The sequence below is a fragment of the Vombatus ursinus genome, unplaced genomic scaffold (genome assembly GCF_900497805.2).
Source record: "Vombatus ursinus unplaced genomic scaffold, bare-nosed wombat genome assembly UNPS02007344.1, whole genome shotgun sequence".
Lineage (NCBI taxonomy): Eukaryota > Metazoa > Chordata > Mammalia > Diprotodontia > Vombatidae > Vombatus > Vombatus ursinus.
In genome coordinates this window covers 5,312,194-5,329,434 of record NW_020947122.1, presented here as the reverse complement: position 1 = coordinate 5,329,434, position 17,241 = coordinate 5,312,194, and the positions used below count along the sequence as shown (strand labels likewise).

Here is a 17,241-nt window from a genome sequence, read left to right as displayed (position 1 = left end):
TAAGTGAATTATTAAGTCACATCAGAAGCAAAATATATCTGTTTTTATATTACAAAAGTTAACAGTGTTAAGAGAATAGTCTGCAATTGTCTTAGGGATCCTTAGTTACCACTAGTGATCTCTGCACTGTACTCTGAGAACCAATATTTTAAAGAAGCTTTAGTAGAAAATGTTTCCCTTGTGTGCCAAGGGAAAAAAACAAAGTTTGAGACTGTTGACTGGGGAAGTCTACCAGTGGTACCTATTATTACTGCCCTTGGAAACTATTCAGACTTACAAATCAGAAAAACTGTTAAATTTTATTTTTAAATTGAGCTAAAGGAGTTTTTGTAATTATGGTATGGAGGAAGATGGACAAAAATTGGCAGGGGTGTGGGGAGAATGGATATCAAAAGCATAGAGAAAACAACTGAGAACAAATATATTATTTAAAAAATTCTTTCTTGTATAAATTAACATTAATAGGATAATACTTGTGGCCTTCAGAGATTTCTGATGTAATTTGATGGATCAAAAGATGATTAGATTATTTTGTACGTTCCAAGAAGTTTCATACTAGATTTGTGTCCTTTAGATTGTTTCAGTTTGGCACTTAATGCTAATAAAATCATCTAGTTGTATTCTGCTTTGGAGCATAACAGCACAGCTCCTTTCAAAGAATTTGTCAAGAACCTCTTTCTCAGTTGATAGTTGGCATAATCATAAATCTTTAAAATTATTCACTATGCCCACAGAGCTTTGCTAATCAACAACATTCGGATACATTGTTACTTAAAACTGTCAGTCTTCTGTAATGATTTTAGAGAGTCGAAATTGTACAAGAAGTTGTTATAAAACTTTGCAGTCATTTTACAAACTTCAGGAAACCGAGAGTGGAGGGGAGAGGGGAGAAGAATTACTTTTTAGTAATTTCAATGAAGAAATGAAGTAAACTAAAATAGTTGGTATTACTGGTTTCAAATTATTGAAATAATTTGGAAAAATGAGTTTTTAATGATGATGGCAGATGCATTCCCCTTTCTGAAACCCAAGTATCTTTCCTAAAAAGAGTAAGAAATTATACCAGTAGGTCAGATGGCATTTCTTCGTCATCGCCGACAGAAGTAAAGGTAATTGAAACTATTTTCTTTCCTGTTGAAAAAGAATCTACTCAACCTGTGAGGTGAAGAGGTCCTTGAATTACAATTCTTCATGCTATTCACCAGCGCGCTCCTCACTTAAAAACTAATTTTGGCCAAACAGGCCTGCTTGCTGTTCCCCATATGCAACCATCTACCTCCTAGTTCCATGTTTTTGCATAGCTCTCTCTCAAGCCTTCAGTGTTCTCCCTCCTTAACTTATACGTCTTTAAAACCCCCTAGTTTCCTTTAGGGCTCAGCTCAAGTACTATCTGCTGTTCTTCATTCCTCCACTTGTTAGCTCCTCCCAGCCCACTTTCCCCCAAAGAAATCAATATGTATTTTTGTATTCTTCTGTTTATTTCTCTTTGAACATGTTTCTCTCCAGCAGAATAGAACCTCTTTGAAGACAGGGATTGTTTCACTTTTGGATTTGTGTCCCCAGCACATAGCATAGTGTCCAGCATGTGGCATGCACTTAAAATACCTTCATAATAATAACTGATATTTATGTAGCACTTCATGGTTACAAAATACCATCACACACATTATCTCCTTTCAGTCTCACAAAACCCTGAGTGGTAGGCAATGCAAGTTTTATCCTTTACAGATAAAGAAACTGAGGCTCAGTTTAAGTGATCTAGGCCGAGGGTTACAAAGCATTTTAGTGGTAAAGCCAGTCAAGGCCACTGCTCTTTGCATTGTGTCAATGATCCCTATTGTAAATTTCCAGATTTGGAATATAAAAACCTGAGTATGCTGGGTAAAATTATGTTTTCTGTACAGCACATGTGAATTTGCAAGGTCACCTTCATGGTTAGTCTTTCTAACTTCATGGTTAGTCATTCTTTTTTGTGGTAATTTTTTACATATTCGAATGTATCCTTCTGGTAAGTATTTGTTCTAGTATTCGAGGCCAATAATCTGTTTATTGACTTGTTAAGATGCTGGCTCTGCTAGTAGATAGTAGTTCCCATTACCTTTTAAGGATATCTCTGTTTTTAGTGTCATGCATTTGGAAGCTAGTAAGCACTAATAGATTTTATTTTTCTTTTTGGAAAAAAAAACACACTAACAATAAATTGCATAATAGAGCCTGAAAACACACACACACACACACACACACACACACACGCACACACACACACACACGCACACTGAACACCTTGAAAAATAGTACTCTTGTATTTGATTCTGTGACTTTATAGTGAGGCTTAGTTAAGAGTTCACTTAATTTACAGCCTTTCACTTATGTTAAAAGGTGGGAAAAAAAATATTTTTGACTTCCATACTTTCAAGAGGGAGCTAGGGCTTAGGTGCTGGACTTAGAGTCAAAAAGACCTGGGTTCAAATTCTACCTCAGCATTTATTTAGTTGTATGATCCTGGACAATTATTTGGAATTTCACTTCTGAGCCCCAGTTTCCTCATCTGTAAAATGTGTGTGATAATAATAGTAGCACCTACTTCACAGAGTTTTTGCGAGGATCTAATGAGGATAAAACATGTTATGTAAATGTAACAGTTGCTTGGTTTAGCAGTTAGCTTGTATAGATATTTTTTGAAATGTCATGGATCCTGCTAAGGATTTCTTATAGAAAGCAAGAATTTTTACAGATGTTAAAGATAAGCACTACTGGTGGTACTTCTGAGATTATTCACTTTGACACCAAGAAAAAAGTTTTTTCGTTAGGAAAATTGTTTTGATTTTATATATCTGACCTTTGCTGTAAATTGAGCACATAAGCAAAAGATGTAATTACCTTTCTAACTTTGGTGTCTGTGAATGTTTGTCACTACTGTTTTTAACTTCTAAGCCCTTAGCGACTGCAAATGCAAAATGTGTTCTAAGTTGTGTGCTGTCATTTATCAAATAATTCAGTGTGTTTTTCAAAGACCAAAATGTATTTTCCACATAGTTAATCTTTTATGTGAGATAATTGTTGTTTACAGATGTAGTTTCTACTTTAGACTTTTGTAAATTAGTTGACTGAAAAGAGAGTTGAATGTGCTCTCATTGGTTTTTGTGGCTGGAGGGTACAAAATCTCATATCTTTTGGAGGGGAAAAGTAATGTTACAGAGTATAACATTCCAAGGTCTTTGAGTATGATAGTAAAGACAAGAACATTTTGACTGTGACTTATATTAAAGGAATCATGTATGTTTTTGTTGTGATTTTGTCCAGAAGTAGTGCCTTATTACTAAGTAGCAAACCCAAGTATTAATATTGGCTTCTTATATGCTTTTTCTCCCAATGAAAATTAAGTGAGATTGGTTTTAAATTTACTTGGGAAGCATTCCAAGTCATCTTTGGAAGATAATAGCAAGCCATTGAAGGTTTTTGATCAGGGACATGACATCAGAATTTTGCATTAGGAATTAATCTGATGGCAACATATAGGTTAAGTTAGAGAGACTTGGAGACCAGTTAAAAAACTAGAGGTGATAAATACCTGAACCAGTCATAGGAGAAGAACTGAAGTGGAGGGAATGAATGTTAAAAATGAGTATTAGTTGTTTAAGGAGAAAGGATACCTGTACGTGTGTGCAGACCAAGGAAGGGGAAGGAGTGCAGAGAAGTGGGAAAGATTACTGGTGGAAGAGAAAAGAGTCATGAAAACAAGATTTTTTCCAGAAGTGATGAGAGGATGATAGAATCAGGAGCTACATGTGTTGTGTTTCCTTTTGAAAAAGAGCTGTGTCAGAGTTGAGGGACAGCGGTACATAAGGCAGAGATTTGGAGTCTGAAGACCTGGGTTCATGTCCCAGCTCTGTCACTTAATGACTCCAGGCAAGTTATGTATTTTGAAATCATAACTGAAAACTACCTTTCCTTTTTACACTGTTTTGTATTCTGTGTGGTTCATTTTTATTTCCTGATTTGTTTTCCTCTTAAACTGGAGAAATGTTCATGTTCTGGCACATTCCTATTAAGATTAACCTATATAATGAAGCAACTTTTTCTTATGGGGATGACAGCTGAAGCATGAAATTTGTAATGAATTTTGAAGCCTTTTCCTGCTGACAGGAGAATTGGTAGTGAATAAGTATCAGGTAACTTCAGGCCAGTCTTGCAAAGTAATAGTTTGGGTAGTAACACAATTTAGCTTTCAAAGCCAGTGACCTCAGTTTTATGCCAGATACAATCACATTGTTTTATTCCTTAAGTCATTTTTTAGGCCATATTGTAGAAAAACCTTGTTTTTCTGATGTTCACCTGTCATCACCATCTTCTCTGTTACCTAGGCTCAAAACCCCTCTTACCTTTGACTCATCTCTTGCTCCTACCCAGTCATATGGCCATTCTAAAAGTACTTCTAAAATATTTCTCGTCATTTCCACCCCTTCTCTTGTCTCCTCCTTGTCTGAATGATAATATTTTCCCAAATGCTCTCCCTGTCACAGTTCTCTTTACTTCACTTCATCTTATACAATGCTGCCAGATTAATTCTTCTAAAGCATAACTTTGACCATGTTACACACACTGACCAAAAAACTTTCACTGGCTCCCCTTTTTCTGTTGAAACAGATCGCTGTTTGGCCTTATAGCCTGGGCTTCTATTTTTTGGTCCCAGTCTACCTTTCTATTAGCCTTACCTCCTACTGTCTCCCTTCTCATACTTCTTTGACCATTTCCCACATATCTTTGCTTTGGCATCTCTACAGTTGGCTCACATACTCTTGTCTTTGTGGAAAGGCTTTCAGTGAAACCCTCTGTCTATCCTTTGGGGCTCAGGCTGGACACAGCTTTCAATTCCAGCAAATCAGTCAACACTCATTTATTAGGTACTTGCTGTGTACTGGGCAGGGGGTTAGATCATGGGGATAAAAAGACAAAAAGGGAAACAGTCCCTGCCCTCAACAAATTTTCATTCTCTAGGGAAAGGGACTAGAACTGTGATTCCATTGATATATGCACAAAATCAATAGCAGGAAATTTGGTGAGTTGGGAGCAGGGACAGTAACAGCTAAGATATCAGGAAGGGGGTCACATGTAGAAGATAGTGGTTGAGCTGTGCTTTACCAGAAACTGAGGGCCCTGGGGGGTAGAAGGGAGGAGGAAGTATATTCCTGGGTTTGGGGGACAGCCCATGCAAAGTTTCTTATGCAGAATACCAGCTATGTACTGGGAAAGATGCAAAGGTGAAATAAGACCCAATCTTAAATTCACAGAGCCAGTCTAGAATGAAACCTACCCTTTAACATTCAGATACATGGTTTCATCAGTGTGAGTCTCCTTCCACGATAAAGGTCACATAGCTCATCCACACTTTCTTATTTTGTGTATCTGTTCCATGTTTTTCTATAAATTTTTTATAGGTGAGCCATCCAGTAATGACTTCCTCTGGTTCTTTTAACATCTGACCTGCCCCAGTGTAGCACTCAGCTGATTAGTTATAGTCTCTAATTCTTACTGCACGATCTGACTAATATGTTCTCAGTAACTTCTTTGTTGCCACTTATGCTTACATATTTGTGTTAGTGATACAAAGACATGAGTTTTTGTGGCAATAGGCAATTTGGAATCATTGAAAGCATTCCGCTGCTTCCCAAATATGATCAAGTCTGAAGTGGTCTTCCTACTGAAATCTGTGCCCAGCCAATTACTGTCCGGTATATATAGTCTGTTCTAGGAGATACATATGTCAGTCCCTCTCAGTGAGAGAGATTAGACCCCATGATCACTAGCCAGGATCTTTTTCTAACAAATTCTATGTCCTTACAATAAAAAAAAGAGATATTTTTAGAAATTTTTAAGTAGAAGAGGCCTATAGTCCAGCTCTTCATTTTACAGATTAATTTGTGGCCCGCAGAGATTAAGTGACTTGCTTAAGGTTGCAAAGCTAGTTCAATGACTAAGCTAAGACTGAAATCCAGGAGTTCTGCCTGCTAGTGCAGGGAATCTGTCTAGAGGGAGGTATAATTTTCAGTAAGCTTCAGCAGGTCAATTTTGCCATGAAACTTGCTACCCTACACTTATTTCCTTTCTTTCCAATCTTGCCTCCAACTCCTTAAGAAGACAGGGCAAGGCTCCAGGACTAAACATCTGTGCTGATTTGTTTCAGTCTATAGGAATGAGGAAAAGCAGGTGTCATAAGTGAAACTAGGCAACCAATGTAGTCATCCTCTTCTAATAGCTACTTCCTTTTGCCCCAGGGACAAAGTTGGTTCTAGGAAGAGGGATTACCTTACTCTTTCCATCATATTTGGAATATTGTGATCGGTTCTAGGTGTCATGTCAGAGGAAAGATGTCAGCAAGCTGGACTGTGTACAGAGTAGGGTGACCAGGATGGTGAGAGGACTGGATACCCTGTCATATGAGGATAGACAGAAGTAAAGGGTGGGATAGCCTGGAAAAGGGAACCTGATGGCTATCTTAAAATATTTGCAGGACTCTCTTGTGGAAGACTGAGAAGACTTGTTTTACTGGGTCCCAGACAACTGGGCTAGGAACAACCAGTAGTAGACGCTGCTGAGAGGCAACTTTCTGCTTGATAAAAGGAAATCTTTCTGAACAGGTTTTTTGTTGTTGTTGTTGTTGATTTGTTTTGTCTGGCCCTGTGATTTCATGGGTATAGGAAGAAAACTCTCTCTTTCGTTGCAGGTAGATAACTTTCTATAAGTTCTCAGTTGCCTGGGCCAGTGAGAATTTAAGTGATTTCTCCACAGTAGGTCACACAGCCAGTATGTGAGCCCAGGTTGTTCTGACCACTGACGACACCAGCTCTTATCCATTACTCAACGCTGTCCAAAAGTGGATGCGATGCCTTAGATGTTAGTAACTTTCTCATAACAAGAGGTCTTCAAGCAGAGTGGATGACTACCCTCAGAGATGTTGGGTAAAAAGGATCCCTGTTCAGATATGGGTTGGACTGAATGATCTTTTGAGGTCCTTCTAACTCTTAGTCTTTCTGATTCTGTTCCTTTGTCAAAGTCAATATAATCTATCTGTACCACCACATGTGAGAGTTTTGCAGTTTAAATCCTACAGCCTTTTGTCTTGTCACATAAGTAAGAAAAGATTACCCAGGAATTACCTTGATACATGTGTGATTTACAGGAACAAGAACAAAAGGCTGAAGAAGAGAGAATTCGGATGGAAAATATCCTCAGTGGAAACCCTCTTCTTAATCTCACTGGTCCCTCTCAGCCTCAGGCCAACTTCAAAGTAAAGAGAAGGTAGGGACCTGCTTCCTTTAGCCCCTGGGATAGGGGCAGCAGCCTTATTTCTTATTCTGATTGAGTAGAAGTCTGACTGATGTTTTAAATGGCTTAATTTGCTTTTATTCTCCTCGTACCTAGCAAAATAGAAAATAGAAATAGAAAGCCTTTAACACTTCCACCTGCCCTCCACTGCAAGATTCCTCACATTCAGCTTCAGGGTGGTCATCTGTGTACATTTACTCTGTAGGTCAATAATGACCTCACTAGTATTGCTTCTGTAAGACACATACCTTCTTATTTTGCTTATCTGCCATTGCTAGTAGACTAAAGTGAAGCTGTCATATATCATTTGTTGTGTAAAGAAATAGGGTGTGTCGGCACTTCATTTGAGAGGTAGCCGATTGCTTCTCATTGATACATCTTAGTACATGTTATCAATTTGCATTCTGCCTTACGCTTTCCACAGAACTCATATTGTTTGTTTTCTATTAGATATGTATTGTGTAGCCCTACCTATAGGGCACATTCATGTGGGTAGGAATTATTTAAGAGATCTAGCCAAAAGAAACAGGCCTGCACTGCACTTTGAATTTGTTTACCAAGTACTGGCTCAGTCACATTATTTTATTTCTGTAGAACATTAGTTTTTGCTCTTCATGTATTTAGTGTATGGACTATCTCCTCTAAGTGTTCACCCATGGTTTCTACTACAGTTATTGTTGACTGATTAAAGTGTAGTTTTAGCATTTGAGACTGTATCACTTTGGAGACAAGCTAAATCAGCCATGGAAGATTAGTTAATTCTGACTTATCAAGAAAGTTGTATCAGGGAGCCTAAGGTGATACTATTTCAGTATTTAAAACCTAGAAGTCTTAAAATTTGAAAAGTATCCTTTTGTTCTAAGCCATGAAACTATTTTTGTTCTTTTCATTAAGAGGTTTGGGTTGGTTGGTTGGTTGGTTGAATACCCTAAAGTAATATTTTTTTTCCTTTAATTTTTTAATTAATTTATTTATTTTTAGTTTTCAACATTCACTTCCACAAGATTTTGAGTTCCAAATTTTCTCCCCATCTTGTCCCTCCCCCCACCCCAAGATGGTATACATTCTAAGTACCCCTTCTCCTAGTCTGTCTTCCCTTCTCTCTCTCCCACCCCTTCTCATATCCCCTTCCCCTTCTATTTTCCTGTAGGGCAGGACAGATTTCTATACCCATTTCCTATATATCTTATTTCCCAGTTGCATGTGAAAATAATGTTTTTTTAACTTTTGTTTTTAAAATTTTGGGTTCCAAATTTTCTCTCTTCCTCCCTCCGCACCCACCCTCATTGAGAAGGCAATCAACTCAATACAGGTTATACATGTGTAGTTATGCAAAACACTTTAGCATAGTAGTCATGTTGTGAAAAATTACATATATTTCCTTTCATCCTATCCCACGCCCCATTTATTCTATTCTCTCTTTAGACCCTGTCCCTCCTTAGAAGTGTTTGCTTCTGATTATTCTTCCCCCAATCTGCCTTCCCCTCTATCATCCTCCTGCTCTCTTGTCCCGTCCCCCCCATTTTCCTGTAGGTTGGTTGATTTCCATACCCAGTTGAGTGTGTTTGTTATTCTCTCCTTAAGCCAAATCTGATGAGAATAAGATTCACTCATTCCCTCTCACCTTCCCCCGTTTCCCCACCGCTGTAAAAGCCTTTTCTTGTCTGTTTTATGTGAGATAATTTACCCCATTCTACTTCTCCCTTTCTCCTTCTCCTAGTATAATCCTCTCTCACCCCTTAATTTTATTCTGTAGATATGACCCTTTCATCTTCAACTCACCCTGTGCCCTCTGTTTATCTGTCTATCTGTCTATCTTATCTTTCTGTATACATACATACACTTTTTTTCCCTCCAACTACTGTAATACTGACAAAGGACTCATGAGTTACAAATACCATCTTTCCATGCAGAATGTAAACAGTTCAACCTTAATAAGCCTCTTATGACTTCTCTTTCCTGTTTACCTCTTCATGTTTCTCTCGAGTATTGTATCTGAAAGTAGAATTTTCTATTCAGCTTTGGTCTTTTCATCAGGAATGCTTGAAAGTCCTCTGTTTCACTGAATGTCCATTTTTTCCCCTGAAAGATTATACTTAGTTTTGCTGGGTAGGTGATTCTTGGTTGTAGTCCTGTCTCCTTTGCCTTCCAGAATATTATATTCCAAACCCTGCGGTCCCTTAATGTAGAAGCTGCTCAATCTTGTGTTATCCTGATTGTGTTTCCACAATACTTGAATTGTTTTAAAGTAATATTTTGGATAAGAGGTTCCTTACCTCTTTTGTGCCCTGGACCCCTAGGCAGTCTGGTGAAGCCCATTGAACTCTTCTCAGAAGAATATTTTTAAATGCATAATATAAAATACATAGATTACAAAGAAAACTGTTAAATACATTTATCAAAATAGGGCAGCTAAATGGCGTTGTGGATAGAGTGGTGGACCTGGAGTCAGGAAGACCTAAGTTCATATCTGGCCTCAGACACTTAACTTGCTGTGTGACCCAGAGCAAGTCACTTTATCCTGTTTGCCTCAGTTTCCTCATCTGTAAAAGGAGTTGGAGAAGAAAAGGGCAAACTACTCTAGTGTCTTTGCGAAGAAAACTCCAAATGGGTTCACAAAGAGTCAGACACAACTGAACAACATCATTTATCAAAATATTTTAAAAACTACTCCCCAAGCACTTAATGGCAGTGCTTGGTACATGGCAGGTGCTTGATAAATGCTTAAGTCTGACTTACCCACGTTAAGAAAACCTTTATATTGGATGTTTCAATTAGAGATAACCTTTCTTAATTAAGTTTTTTCAAAGGCCATTATAAAGTAACTTATCTAAATATTTAGTTATACATCGGTCAAATCACTGTATACAGGAGTATATAGAGCATGTCTCATAGAGGAACCATCATGAAAGTGCTGGTGATGATGGTGGTGGTTCTTACTATGGTTACTTATAGTTGCTTAGATAAAATTGAAACTTATATTAAAGATTTTCTGGTAATTTTTTCTTGTAAATGTAATGATCTAAGATTGATTCCAAGAAGATTTACATTTATATAAAGGAGAAATGGTTTTAGACAAAATAAAATTAACATCAGCATATAGAGTGTGTTTAAGTAAGATATCATAAAAATCATAATCATTTAAATTCTGCTTACTGCTCATTCCAAACTGGACTACTTAAAACTCTACTAATAAACCTTTTGTTTTTCTAACACTTTTAGGTGGGATGATGATGTTGTCTTTAAGAACTGCGCCAAAGGAGTAGATGAGCTGAAAAAGGACAAAAGATTTGTAAATGATACCCTTCGATCAGAATTTCACAAAAAATTCATGGAGAAATATATCAAGTAGTACAGTTTTATGTGCTTAATTATTAAAAGGGGGCTCATTCCAACTTGTAAGAGTTGTTCTGGCTTTGGTTTAGTCAGGATTTTCTTCCCATGCTCTTAATGGCATATAGATTTCCTGTATTTAAGATTCAAAAATACCTTATTGTGTGTGTGTCAATAATACTTTATTTGATAGTGGCATCCTCAGTCTAGGAATTGGTTTAATCTCTCTTCCTACATTGTTGATTTATCATTTAATAAACCAGTTTGTGTTCTGTGAATGTTTCTAGTTCCATTTTTTTCTTATAAAAATGTTGTATGGGAAAATCTGGTTTTCAATAAAAATTTTAATTGTCTAAATACTCCTGTGTCTCACGAAGTAATCTTTGGCCCCCAGTGTTTAGTTTGAATTTATGAAAATGGTGAAAAACTTCATTTTGTGTTTTAAAAGATTAGTGGGATGTTGTCTATTAAGGCTGTCCTTTGAATGTTGTTGTTTAGGTATTAGTAAGACTTGGTTGTTTTCTTCTCATTATGTGACACTGAACCAATGCCATTTATTATATCAGTCCAAATATAGGTCTTATCCCTGAGGTAGGATGTTTGAGAAGAAAAAATATACATGTATACCCTAAAAAAATAACACTGATTATAAACTCTAATGAAGTTTTATATAAGATAGATTGGATGTGAGGAGGGAGTGTATTACCACACTGACTTGATAGTTTATTTTTCCCATGACTGTCTGTTCCCTTGTAAAGAAAAAGGATGAAAAAATTAACAAGGGAGTTCATTTTTGTCCTTTTTTTCTTTGTAGACTAGATGGGTCTGAAAGGGTCCTTGAGAGTGTAAGCCTGGCATGTAATGTATTGTTCTCTCTTCCTCAGGGACCACATTCTTTCCCCTTGGCTTGAGATAAAAACTTCTGGAAATGAGCACAATACATTTTATTTGCCAGCAGGCATGGGTTTTCCTCCTGGATATCCAACTTCCATATTTCTCTTTCCATCTGAAGTGTACCAGCTCGAAGAGTACCATGGAGGCTTAAAATTTACCACTATTGAACAACACTCAAAATAAAATGCTTGGAAACAGGAAAAAATTTTTGTTTTCTTAAAGGATGTGTCAAGAGTATTAGGAAAGGGAAGGAGAAGTTGGGAGATGTATCTAAGCTGTAATAAAAAGTTGTTCTTAAATATAGACTGAGAGGAAGTGTGGCATAGTGGATGGAGAGCTGATTTTGGAACCAAGAAGACCTGGGTTCAAGTCTTTGCTCTGGCACAGTGGCTTCCTGGCCAGTCACTTAGCCTCTCTGTGCTCTAGACCACTATCTAAGACTATAAATTGCAGAGAAGGTACTGACACTTGTATTGGTAGAAGGACTTTACTCTTCCAAGAGTTATCTATAACTTTGCCAAAGGATGGGTTCAGGATTTGCCATAGTAATTTAAACATTGCTGTCATTTCTAAGAGAACCCCAAGACTTTGTTAAGATAGCTTTTAACTACTTAAATTCCATCATCCATTTTGAAGACCTTCCCATACTTTTTTTTTTACTTTTTTACTTGTCTCTTTACCTGTTGCTAAAGAATGAGTATGATCTTTACCTTTTTCTCTAGTTTCTTCTCTTTCCTTCTTCCTCCATTGTGCTTTTACCTTTTCATCAGTAATCTAACTGCAAAGAATGTTTTGCTGTACTGGACATTTTCTAACTTTGTAATTAAAAAAAAAAAGGTATCTCATCTTCAACCCCAATCCTATTGCTTCCCCATTTAGAGTTGAGATTTGTTTACTGGAACAGATTGGCCGTGGATGAGTGAACATCTGGATAAATCTCAGCAAGTGTTATCACAATAACCAAAATACTTAACTGTTCTCGACAGTGTTATAAGAGCTATATCACACTTAGCTAAGCTAAGTGAATAAGCAAACATTCTGAAAGGAAGATTGTTGTTCAGTTATTTTCTGTCACATCCAACTCTTTGTGACCCCACTTGGTGTTTTCTTCGCAAAGATACTGGAGTGGTTTGCCATTTCCATCTCCAGTTCATTTTACAGTTGAAGAAATGGAAGCAAACAAGGTAAAGTGACTTGCCCAGGGTCACACAGCTAATAAGTGTCTGAGGCCAGATTTGAGCTCAGGAAAATGGGGTCTTCCTGACCCCAGGCCCGGAACTCTACTGTACCACCTAGCTTCCCTGAAAGAAAAATATTTTAATATAAATTTTGTAGCTAATTTTAGCCTTACTTGGAAATTACATACGTGTTTCTGTCCTCTTTCCCTACTATTCAGCTATATATCAATCTAGGATTTACTTTACTGCAGTCCTTTAAATTTGGTGTACTTAATTCTTTAAAAGTCCTGAGAGATGGGTACTACAGGTGGTTTCAGCTCCATTTTACAGGTGAGAAGTTAAGCAAGTTGACTAGGATCTCCCAGTAAGCAAATCAAACCCAGGTTTCACCTGACTTTTTTCCCCTACCACAGCACACTGGCTTATACATGAGAAGCAACATAATGTGTAAAGATTACAGCTAGAAATGAGGAGAAGCATTAATTAGCTGTATGTCCTTGGTTAAGCAAGTCATTTTGCCTGTCTAGACCTGTTTCCTCATCTGCCAAATGAATAGTTTGCACCAGATAACCTTTAGTGTTCCTACCAGAAGTAATTCAGGAGTGAGAATTTTCAAACTTGAAGGCATCTTAGCAATGACCTCCACATCATAACTCAGCTTTAGATGATGCTTCTAAGTTTTACAAAGCATTTACTTTTGAGAACCAGGCAAGGGACAGGGCCCAAAGAATCAAAATTATCTGTCCAACACCACCCCTCTGGAAAGGCCAGATGCCCTGACTCCAGGCCCACTGTGCTGCCTCTCTGTGATCCCAGGTTTCTAAATGCTCTGTGCTCAGCTTACTTTAATTGGTATACTGTGAAAACAAAAGTGGGGATGTGGTCCCAAGTAATAGTCTGTTGCTGTAATATAGCTTTATGATTTATTGATGCAATATTTTACATGGCGTTTTCCTATTCACATGAGAGGCAGCATGGCGTAATGGATAGAGATCAAGCCTTAGAACCAGAAAGACCTTGGTTTAAATCCTGTCTCTGACCCATACTTGCTATGTGATTCCTAGTCAGTAACTTAATGTCTTGGTGTTCTTGGCAACTCTTAACACTAAGGTTACAGAGAAGATGCTGATCTGCCTTAGTAGAGATTCCTCATCGAGAGTTCTCTATACCAAGAAAATTACAGGACCATTTCCTATCCATATTCATACTTTAGAGGATAAATGACACATTACATCCTAAGAATGTTTGTGTAGAGCTATGCTTTGTTTTATGGATGAAATTCTACATAATTTGAATAATTAACATTTATATTGCACTTACTTAGGCACTGTGCTAAGTGCTTTACAATTATTATCTCACTTGATTGTCACAACAACCCTGGGAGGTAGGTGCTGTTGTTTTCTCCATTTTACAGATAAGGAAACTGAGGTTAATTGATTTACCCAGGGTCACACAGCTAGTAAGGGTGTAAGGCTGGATTTCAACTCCAATCTTCCTGACTCCAGGTCTGACGCTGTATCTACTGCATCACCTCATTTGGCATGATACCTCTTGGGTATTAGATTTATTCAATGACTTATGCCAAAGGGATGGTGCTATAGTAAAGCATTAGAGATTAGGGCTACTCTGTAAATTAATAGGAATAACATTAATAATACACAATGGAATAAGCCTTGGGTTTGGTGTCAGAGCATCTGGGTTCAAATCCTGACTTTGCTACTTAGTACCTGACTGTGGTTAACCTCTCATGGCCTCAGTTTCCTTACCTGTAAAATGAGGAAATTGAGGAAGATGATATCTAAGGTTCCTCTCAGTTTTAAGACTATGATCTTTCCTCTCAGTGATCTAGGTGGGAAAAAAAAGAAGTCTTCTTTGATGACATACTCCTTTGCTTCACCTCCTACGCCAACCCTGTCTGGCAAAAGGGTTCCATCTGAACAGTGTTTTGTAGTGCTATCCTAAGCAAACTAAAATTGTTGTTTATCATTATCTATACATATGTCACCTAGGACTGAGGCCAGTGCTGAGTACAGAGTAAATATATGCTTAAGAAATACTTGTCAAATTGAATTAGATGAGTTATCTCTCTAGGCTTTAACATAAACATTGACAGTTTATCATTTGTCTCCTCTACACTCTCAGTATTAAATTCACAATTTCTTCTTATTTTTGAAAGACGCTGAAATGTGCCCTTAAAGTTCCCTGTATGTGTGAGCGTGGCCATGTAGTATATTTTGTTTACTCATTCTCCTTATTGAGGCCAGCTCTGGATCTAGGCAAAATCATAAAGGAGACAAAATTTGGATGTTTGTCCTCACCTCTCTTGGCCCTTCCCATCTCTCTAATCTGTTGCCCATGCCCAGTAGTCTCATGTCCCACCCCGCCCCCCTTCTCCAGCTCACCCAAGTTTATTTTCTTTAGGAAATAACTTGAAGAGACAGTGTGAGAGAATGAAAGGTACTAGACTTGGAATCAGGAGACCAGGGTTTGAACCCTGATTTTGCCACTACACTGCTTAAGACCATAAGCAAGTAACTTACTATCGATAAGTCTCAGTTTCCTCACTTATAAAATGGGGATAATAATACTTTTACTTGTTAATTGTGACCTTGTGGACAGGTCTTACTGATTCCAGGCCCGGCACTCTAGCCACTGAACCACCTCACTGTCTCTCAAATGAAATGAAGAAATAGCACCTGAGTCTTCTGTGAATGAGGACCAGGGCAAGTTTTGCCATTAAGATTAGGCGTGGTGGGCTGGTGATGGTTACCTGGACTGAACTGGGGGCTAGAACCTGGTGAATGCAGATAGAGGTAATCTTAGTGACTAGAGAGAGAATAAAAATAGCATTCCAGCCTTGGATCGGTCAGACTTGGGTTGGAATTCTGTCTTGGATACTTGTTCATTGTTCTGGGAATTTGCTACAGCAGCCATGCCTCTGCTCTCATGTCTTCAATCATTCCCTCTCCACTGCCTCCTTTATGTCTGCTTACAAACATTCTCAGAATTCCCTAATCTTATATCTAATCTTATATTTGTTTATTATATTATATTATTGTGTTATATTATATTATACCTATATTTGGCTTTTATCTCTCCTTAATCTTTCATATTCGATTATTTAGGAAATAATTAATAAATTAAGTCTTATCAATTCTACTTCTTTAGCATCTCTCAAGTCTATCCTTTCTTCTGCACGCCTACTTCAATTACTCCAGAACAGGTCCTCACACTATCATTTGGACCATTAAAATAGTATACCAATTTCTAATTTCCCCTCCTCTTCAAACCATCCTTCACACTGCTGCTGTGTCTTCCTCATATCCATACATGATCATATAACTTTTCTCTTTTAAACTCTTCACTGGACCAGCCAAGATGTCAAAATAGCAGTTGAGCTGTCCCCCAGAACTATGCTACAAAGATCTGGAAAATGGACTGGACTGAGTTCTGACTGTGAAATCCAAGAAAAAAAAATCATAGTGAATCATTTTTCCAGTCCAGGTCAGCATAGGGAGACAGAGAGGTCTATTGAAATTGGGGATGAGTATAGCCAAAAATGACCAGAAGCCTTCCCGAATGGGTACTAAACCAAGGCCTGCCCACAGCTGTGCACTAGGGAAAGAAGAGGCCCCAGGACTACACAGATGAACCAGATGTTGTGTAGGAAGCAGGAACAGGTGCCAGTTGGCAGCTCCAAAGCTCACTGCTCAGTACTAAGTCACAGATCCAGGGCAGACTGAGGAGGAGGCTTATACGTAGATATGGCACTGCAAGGCAGATTGGTTTCAGGTCCTAGGCTGTGTACTAAGCATGAAGAAAGTTTAGAAGTAACCGGTAGCTGTGTGGCTCTTACCTGGGAGTAGAGTCAGGGTTTCGATTTCAGCCCCCAGCCCAATTTGGAGCCTGCAGTAGAGTAACCAAGCCAGAAATCCCATGCCAAAGAGGTGCCTGCAATCTGTCACACTGAACCAGCAAAGCTTGCCAGCTGGCTAATAGTGGCTGATTCCAATAGCAATTTACTTGAACTCCAGCCTTAAGTGTGTTGCTCAGCCCGGAACCCAGGTCAGGAACTTGGAAAACTCAAATAAGGAGGGCATCACCCTAGATCAGACCATCTTGGGAGCACTAAAAGCTTGCAGGTACCCAGCTTGAGCTATCCTTAAGATCCTGAAATAACACAACAATGAATACTCCCAAGAAAGTAAAAATCTTCCATTTGCTTCTTATTGACTGCAGAGTAAATTTCAAATTCCTTTGCCTCGCACTTAAGGTCTCCACAATTTGGCACCATCTTACCTTTTTATCCTTATTTCATACTGTTGTTCTCCATATATGCTATATTGTAGTCAAACTGGACTATTTGCCATATGTGTGTGTGTATATATATATATATATGTATGTATGTATGTATGTATATCCTGTACTTTCCCAACTCCATGTTTTTGTTCACCTTACATTACACCTTCTCTCCTCCCCATCTCCAGCCTAGTGAATTTCTGTCCTTTAA

General features: G+C 38.0%; 1 protein-coding gene across 1 annotated transcript in view; it reads left to right on the top strand.

Moving 5' to 3' along the window:
* The window catches only part of CWC15 (CWC15 spliceosome associated protein homolog), a 36,305-nt gene extending 25,368 nt beyond the window's left edge, over nt 1-10,937 (top strand). The window contains exons 6-7 of the mRNA XM_027849373.1: nt 7,181-7,299; nt 10,549-10,937. Of these exons, the coding sequence (XP_027705174.1) occupies nt 7,181-7,299; nt 10,549-10,678 (249 nt within the window). The 3' untranslated portion in view covers nt 10,679-10,937. The remainder of the gene's footprint in view (nt 1-7,180; nt 7,300-10,548) is intronic.
* The last annotated feature ends 6,304 nt before the right edge of the window (nt 10,938-17,241 follow it).